The following is an 8726-nucleotide window of genomic DNA, read 5'->3' as shown; positions in this document are numbered from 1 at the left end:
CAGCTCCTCTTTATACCTCTGGTAGAAATTGGCTGTGAAGCCGTCTGGTCCTGGGGTTTGTTTTTTGGTTGGTAGGCTATTAACTACTGCCTCAATTTCAGAACTTATTATTGGTCTATTCAGAGATTTGACTTCTTCCTGGTTTAGTCTTGGGAGAGGGTGTGTGTGTCCAGGAATTTATCCATTTCTTCTAGATTTTCTAGTTTATTTGCATAGAGGTGTTTATAGTATTCTCTGATGATAGTTTGTATTTCTGTGGGATCAGTGGTGATATCCCCTTTATTATTTTTTATTGTGTCTATTTGATTCTTGTATCTTTTCTTCTTTGTTAGTCTGACTAGTGATCTATCTATTTTGTTAATCTTTTCAAAAAACCAGCTCCTGGATTCATTGATTTTTTGAAGGGGTTTTCATGTCCCTCTCTCCTTCAATTCTGCTCTGATTTCTTGTCTTCTGCTAGCTTTTGATTTTTTTGCTCTTGCTTCTCTAGTTCTTTTAATTGTGATGTTAGGGTGTCTATTTTAGATCTTTCCAGCTCTTTGATGTGGGCATTTAGTGCTATAAATTTTCCTCTAAACACTGCCTTAGCTGTGTCCCAGAGATCCTGGTATGCTGTGTCTTTGTTCTCATTGGTTTCAAAGAACTTATTTAATTCTGCCTTAATTTTGTTATTTACCCACTAGTCATTCAGGAGCAGGTTGTTCAGTTTCCATGTAGTTGTGTGGTTCTAAGTGAGTTTCTTAATCTTGAGTTTTAATTTGGTTGCACTGCAGTCTGAGAGACTGTTTGTTATGATTTCCATTCTTTTGCATTTGCTGAGGAGTGTTTTACTTCCAATTATGTGGTTGATTTTAGAATAAGTGCTATGTGGTGCTGAGAAGAATGTATATTCTGTTGATTTGGGGTGGAGAGTTCTGTAGATGTAGATGTCTATTAGGTCCGCTTGAGTTGAGTTCAAGTCCTGAATATCGTTGTTAATTTTCTGTTTTGTTGTTCTGTCTAATATTGACAGTGGGGTGTTAAAGTCTCCCACTATTATTGTGTGGGAGTCTATGTCTCTTTATAGGTCTCTAAGAACTTGTTTTATGAATCTGGGTGCTCCTGTATTGGGTGCATATATATTTATGGTAGTTAGTTCTTCTTGTTGCATTGATCCCTTTACTATTATGTAATGCCCTTCTTTGTCTGTTTTGATCTTTGTTGGTGTAAAGTCTGTTTTATCAGAACAGGATTGCAAGCCCTGCTTTTTTTCTGCTTTCCATTTGCTTGGTAAATCTTCATCCGTCCCTTTATTTTGATTCTGTGAGTGTCTTTGCACGTGAGATGGGTCTCCTGAATACAGCACACAGACGGGTCTTGACTCTATCCAATTTGCCAGTCTGTGCCTTTTAAATTGGGCATTTAGCCCATTTACATTTAAGGTTAATATTGTTATGTGTGAATCTGATCCCGTCATTATGATGCTAGCTGGTTACTTTGCCCAATAGTTGATGCATTTTTTTCGTAGTGTCAATGGTCTTTACATTTTGGTTTGTTTTGCAGTGGCTGGTACCACTTTTTCCTTTTTGTATTTAGAGCTTTCTTCAGGAGCTCTTGTAAGGCAGGCCTGGTGGTGACAAAGTCAGCAAGCATTTGCTTATCTGTAAAGAATTTTATTTCTCTTTCACTTATGAAACTTAGTTTGGCTGGATATAAAATTCTGGGTTGAAAATTATTTTCTTTAAGAATTTTGAATATTGGCTGCCACTCTTTTCTGGCTTGTAGGGTTCCTGGAGAGAGATCCACTGTTAGTCTGATGGGCTTCCCTTTATGGGTAACCTGATTTTCCTCTCTGGTTGACCTTAACATTTTTTCCTTCATTTCAACCTTGGTGAATCTGACAATTATGTGTCTTGGGGTTGCTCTTCTTGAGGAGTATCTTTGTGGTGGTCTCTGTATTTCCTGAATTTGAATGTTGGTCTGTCTTGCTATGTTGGGGAAGTTCTCCTGGGTAATACCCTGAAGAGTGTTTTCTAGCTTGGTTCCATTCTCCCCATCATTTTCAGGTATACCAATTAAACGTAGGTTTGGTCTTTTCACATAGTCCTATATTTCTTGGAGGCTTTGTTTGTTCCTTTTCATTCTTTTTTCTCTAGTCTTGTCTTCATGCTTTATTTCCTTAAGTTGATCTTCAATCTCTGATATCCTTTCTGCCACTTGATCGATTTGGCTATTGATACTTGTGTATGCTTCATGAAGTTCTTGTGCTGTGTTTTTCAGTTCCATCAGGTCATTTATATTTTTCTCTAAACTGTTTATTCTAGTTAGCAATCACTCTAGCCTTTTATCAAGGTTCTTAGCTTCCTTGCATTGGGTGAGAATATGCTCCTTTAGCTTAGAGCAGTTTGTTATTACCGACCTTCTGAAGCCTACTTCTATCAATTCATCAAACTCATTCTCCATCCAGTTTTGTTCCCTTGCTGGCGAGGAGTTGTGATCCTTTGGAGGAGAAGAGGCATTCTGGTTTTTGGTATTTTCAGCCTTTTTGCACTGGTTTTTCCTCATCTGCATGGATTTATTTACCTTTGGCCTTTGCTGTTGGTGACATTCAGATGGAGTCTTTTTGTGGTTTTCCTTTTTGTTGATGTTGATGCTATTGCTTTCTGTTTGTTAGTTTTCCTTCCAACAGTCAGGCCGCTCTTCTGTAGGTCTGCTGGAGATTGCTGGGTGTCCACTCCAGACCCTGTTTGCCTGGGTATCACCAGCAGAGCCTGCAGAACAGCAAAGATTGCTGCCTGCTCCTTTGTCTGGAAACTTGGTCCTGCCAGATGCCAGTGGGAACTCTCCTGTATGACGTGTCTGTCAACCCCCACTGGGACGTGTCTCCGCATCAGGAGGCACAGGGGTCTGGGACCCACTTGAGGAGGCAGTCTGTCTCTTAGCAGAGCTCTAGCCCTGTGCTGGGAGATCCACTGCTCTCTTCAGAGCCAGCAGGCAGGAATGTTTAAGTCTGCTGAAGCTGCACCCGCAGTTACCCCTTCCCCCAGGTGCTCTGTCCCAGGGAGATGGGAGTTTTATCTATAAGCCCCTGACTGGGGCTGCTGCCTTTCTTTCAGAGATGTCCTGCCCAGAGAGGTGGAATCTGGAGAGGCAGTCTGGCTACAGCAGCTTTGTGGCGCTGCAGTGGGCTTGGTCCAAATTTCCTGGTGGCTTTGTTTACACTGTGAGGGGAAAACTGCCTATTCAAGCCTCAGTAATGATGAATGCCCCTCTCCCCACCAATCTTGAGCATTCCAGGTTGACTTCAGACTGCTGTGCTGGCAGTGAGAATTTCAAGCCAGTGGATCTTAACTTGCTGGGCTCCGTGGGGTCAGATGTGCTGAGGCAGACCACTTGGCTCCCTGGTTTCAGGCTCCTTTCCAGGGGAGTGAATGGCTCTGTCTCGCTGGTGTTCCAGGTGCCACTGGGGTATGAAAAAAAACAAAAAAACAAAAAAACAAACAACTGCAGCTAACTCAGTGTCTGCCCAAACTGTCACCCAGTTTTGTGCTTGAAACCCAGGATTCTGGTGGTGTAGGCACCCGAGGGAATCTCCTGGTCTGTGGGTTTCAAAGATCGTGGGAAAAGCATAGTAACTGGGCTGGGGTGCACCATTCCTCATGGCACAGTCCCTCATGGCCTCCCTTGGGTTGGGGAAGGAGTTCTCCAACCCCTTGCACTTCCTGGGTGAGGCAATGCGCCACCCTGCTTCTGCTTGCCTTCTGTGGGCTGTACCCACTGTCTAACCAGTCCCAATGAGATGAGCTGGGTACCTTAGTTGGAAATGCAGAAATCACCTGCCTTCTGCATTGGTCTCATTGGGAGCTGCAGACTGGAGCTCTTCCTATTTGGCCATCTTGCCCGGGAATCCCTGATTTATTTATTTACTTATTTATTTAGACAGAATCTCATTCTGTTGCCCAGGCTGAAGTGCAGTGGCACAATCATGGCTCACTGCAGCCTCAAGTTTTCAGGCTCAGATGGTGATCCTCCTGCCTCGGCCTCCCGGGAAGCTGGGACTACAGGTCATACCACCATGCCTAGTAATTTTTTTTTTTTTTCACAGAGATGGGGTCTCACCATGTTGCCAGGCTGGTCTTAAACTCCCAGGCTCAAGTGATCTGCCCACCTCAGCCTCCTGAAGTATTAGAGTTACAGGCAAGAGTCACTGCTCCCAGACTGTGATTTATTTTTTAAGGAATCATAGATGTTGAAATGTTATGCAGTAATTTGACAGGAATTGATAAACTACCAAGTAAAAGAGCAATGTATTAAATAAGATTTCAAATAACCAAACTCAGGCTTATCTCCATGGGATTTTTAAATATTTCTTTGAGGTGGAACTCAGCTGTATGAAAATAAAAATATATCTATTTATTGATGTCTTTAAAGACTATGGAGAATCAAGAAGAGAATTGAGGTCACTGACCACTTGTGGAAGCTTTTTCTCTGGCACACTAACTATTTTAACTATATTATGACCCTGTTGAGAAAATAAAATTTTTTTTAGGCAATTGAATTGATTTCTCATGCCAAAATAATAATAACTATTTTTAGCTAAAAATTTTCTCTCTCTTTTTTCTTTTTTTATCAGTTAAAAATGTTTATTCTGAAAGATGCTACTACAAAATTTACACACTCAAATGCTTATGCTTATTCAAACTAAGTTTACAGAAAACTTAGAAAACAGGTTGAACTGAAACCTGTAGATCATATTATAATATTCATGAGCAATATTTTTTTTAAAGACAAAGGCTATTGTTTTAATATAATTTAAGAGCTTTAACATGATCCCCCTTTAGTGCTTTTAATTATCACATGGCTGTAAACCAAAGACGCCCCCAAATTTTAAATCATTGATACTACTTGAGCAGAAATTCTCAGGTGTCAGTACTTTTAATGTTGTGTACATCAAATTACAGTACAAAGACAACTATAAACAAGATGCAGCCCTCAGTTTCCATGAACAGCACACTATTACAGTAAACCGAGTTTATATTCCACCATTAAGTGTGGCTCTCCAATGACTTCACTTTGTGATGGATCATTAAGAATATCCTCAAATCCAATAGTCTTATCATTACCCCTCAAAATATCCAATGAAAGATTTGAGCTTGAAAGAAATGGAAGACGCTGAACCTGCTGCACTGCCTTGAATTCCATCTGTAATTTTAATGGAGCAAATAGACCCTGAATGTTTCTCAGTGTGGAAAAATTCATTTTATCTTGGTTGAGCTGGAAATTTTTTTCTGATAATTCAAGAGGATGACTAGGCAAAAGTTCATTTTTCACACAAGAAAAACCTTTCTGAAGAAGATCATGACTTTCAAAAGGTCCACTTGCTGAAATTTCAGTAACTGGAATACTGTCGTTTAGCTCAGATCCAAGTCCCCTGGCATTCATCTTCAGTAGCTCTGCGAACAGCCTCTCTCTTTTTTTCTTAAATGTTTAACTTTTAAGTTCAGGGGTACCTGTGCAGGATGTGCAGATTTGTTATATAGGTAAATGTGTGCCATGATGGTTTGCTGCACAGATCATCCTATCACCTAGGTATTAAGCCCAGCATTCATTAACTATTCTTCCTGATGCTCTCCTTACTCCCACACACAACCCTCTGACAGTCCCCAGTGTGTGTTTTTCCCTGCCATGTGTCCATGTGTTCTCATCATTCAGAGGAACATGGAAAGACTAGACTGGATAAGTATTCTGGCCTCCATCTTTCTCCATTATTGGATGCTACCTGCTCTCGAACATTGGACTCCAAGTCTTCAGGTTTGGACTCTTGGACCTACACCAGGGGTCTCAGGCCTTCAGCCACAGATGGAAGGCTGCACTGTCAGCTTCCCTATTTTTGAGGTTTTGGGACTCAAACTGGCTTCCTTGCTCTTCAGCTTGCAGATGGCTTACTGTGGAACTTCACCTTCTGATCTTATGAGTCAATATTCTTTAAGAAACTCCATTTCATACATATTTCTTTCTCTTGTCTAAGTGTCCTGACTGGAACTTCCAATATTACGTTGGATAGGAGTGGTGAGAGGGGGCGGAGCAAGATGGCTGAATAGGAGCAGCTCCAGTCTCTAACTCCCAGCACGAGCGACACAGAAGACCGGTGATTTCTGCATTTTCAACTGAGGTACTGGCGTCATCTCACTAGGGACTGTCGGACAATCGGTGCTGGTGAGCTGCTGCAGCCCGACCAGTGAGAGCTGAAGCAGGGTGAGGCATCACCTCACCTGGGAAGTACAAGGGGGAAGGGAGTCCCTTTTCCTAGCCAGGGGAACTGAGACACACAACACCTGGAAAATCGGGTGACTCCCACCCCAATACCGCACTTTGAGCAAACGGGCACACCAGGAGATTGTACCCCACACCTGGCCGGGAGGGTCCCACACCCACGGAGTCTCCCTCATTGCTAGCACAGCAGTCTGTGATCTAACCGCAAGGCAGCAGCGAGCCTGGGGGAGGGGCGCCCACAATTGCTGAGGCTTAAGTAGGTAAACAAAGCTGCTGGGAAGCTCGAACTGGGTGGAGCTCACAGCAGCTCAAGGAAACCTGCCTGTCTCTGTAGAATCCACCTCTGGGGACAGGGCACAGCTAAACAACAACAACAACAAAAGCAGCAGAAACCTCTGCAGACGCAAACGACTCTGACAGCTTTGAAGAGAGCAGTGGATCTCCCCACACGGAGGTTGAGATCTGAGAAGGGACAGACTGCCTGCTCAAGTGGGTCCCTGACCCCTGAGTAGCCTAACTGGGAGACATCCCCCACTAGGGGCAGTCTGACACCCCACACCTCACAGGGTGGAGTACACCCTTGAGAGGAAGCTTCCAAAGTAAGAATCAGACAGGCACACTCACTGTTCAGCAATATTCTATCTTCTACAACCACTGCTGCTGATACCCAGGCAAACAGGGTCTGGAGTGGACCTCAAGCAATCTCCAACAGACCTACAGCTGAGGGTCCTGACTGTCAGAAGGAAAACTATCAAACAGGAAGGATACCTATACCAAAACCCCATCAGTACGTCACCATCATCAAAGACCAGAGGCAGATAAAACCACAAAGATGGGGAAAAAGCAGGGCAGAAAAGCTGGAAACTCAAAAAATAAGAGCGCATCTCCCCCTGCAAAGGAGCGCAGCTCATCACCAGCAACGGATCAAAGCTGATCAGAGAATGACTTTGAGGAGATGAGAGAAGAAGGCTTCAGTCCATCAAATTTCTCAGAGCTAAAGGAGGAATTACATACCCAGTGCAAAGAAACTAAAAATCTTGAAAAAAAAGTGGAAGAATTGACAGCTAGACTAATTAATGCAGAGAAGGTCATAAACGAAATGACAGAGATAAAAACCATGACACGAGAAATACATGACAAATGCACAAGCTTAGGTAACCGACTCGATCAACTGGAAGAAAGAGTATCAGCGATTGAGGATCAAATGAATGAAATGAAGCGAGAAGAGAAACCAAAAGAAAAAAGAAGAAAAAGAAATGAACAAAGCCTGCAAGAAGTATGGGATTATGTGAAAAGACCAAATCTACGTCTGATTGGGGTGCCTGAAAGTGAGGGGGAAAATGGAACCAAGTTGGAAAACACTCTTCAGGATATCATCCAGGAGAAATTCCCCTACCTAGTAGGGCAGGCCAACATTCAAATTCTGGAAATATAGAGAATGCCACAAAGATACTCCTCGAGAAGAGCAACTCCAAGACACATAATTGCCAGATTCACCAAAGTTGAAATGAAGGAAAAAATCTTAAGGGCAGCCAGAGAGAAAGGTCAGGTTACCCACAAAGGGAAGCCCATCAGACTAACAGCAGATCTCTCGGCAGAAACTCTACAAGCCAGAAGAGAGTGGGGGCCACCATTCAACATTCCTAAGAAAAGAATTTTCAACCCAGAATTTCATATCCAGCCAAACTAAGTTTCATAAGTGAAGGAAAAATAAAATCCTTTACAGATAAGCAAATGCTTAGAGATTTTGTCACCACCAGGCCTGCCTTACAAGAGACCCTGAAGGAAGCCCTAAACATGGAAAGGAACAACCGGTACCAGCTATTGCAAAAACATGCCAAAATGTAAAGACCATCGAGGCTAGGAAGAAACTGCATCGGGAAGGGGAACATCACACACTGGGACCTATCATGGGGAGGGGGGAGGAGGGAGGGATTGCATTGGGGAGTTATACATGATATAAACGTCATGCACATGTACCCTAGAACTTAAAGTATAATTAAAAAAAAAAAAAAAAAGAAACTGCATCAACTAACGAGCAAAATAACCAGTTAATATTATAATGGCAGGATCAAGTTCACACATAACAATATGAACCTTAAATGTAAATGGACTAAATGCTCCAATGAAAAGACACAGACTGGCAAACTGGATAAAGAGTCAAGACCCATCAGTCTGCTGTATTCAGGAGACCCATCTCACATGCAGAGACATACATAGGCTCAAAATAAAGGGATGGAGGAAGATCTACCAAGCAAATGGAGAACAAAAAAAAGCAGGGGTTGCAATCCTAGTCTCTGATAAAACAGACTTTAAACCATCAAAGATCAAAAGAGACAAAGAAGACCATTACATAATGGTAAAGGGATCAATTCAACAGGAAGAGCTAACTATCCTAAATATATATGCACTCAATACAGGAGCACCCAGATTCATAAAGCAAGTCCTTAGAGACTTACAAAGAGACTTAGACT

General features: G+C 42.5%; 1 protein-coding gene across 1 annotated transcript; it reads right to left on the bottom strand.

Moving 5' to 3' along the window:
* Nucleotides 1-4608: 4608 nt before the first annotated feature.
* On the bottom strand, nt 4609-5446 carry LOC117098019 (proteasome maturation protein-like). The gene has a single exon (XM_033236540.1). The coding sequence runs from the start codon at nt 5419-5421 to the stop codon at nt 4996-4998; it is 426 nt and encodes a 141-aa protein (XP_033092431.1). The 5' UTR covers nt 5422-5446; the 3' UTR covers nt 4609-4995.
* Nucleotides 5447-8726: the final 3280 nt, after the last annotated feature.

This window comes from Trachypithecus francoisi, unplaced genomic scaffold (assembly GCF_009764315.1).
Source record: "Trachypithecus francoisi isolate TF-2019V2 unplaced genomic scaffold, Tfra_2.0 Lachesis_group15, whole genome shotgun sequence".
In the NCBI taxonomy this organism is placed as follows: Eukaryota; Metazoa; Chordata; class Mammalia; order Primates; family Cercopithecidae; genus Trachypithecus; species Trachypithecus francoisi.
This window is presented reverse-complemented; position numbering and strand designations above follow the sequence as displayed.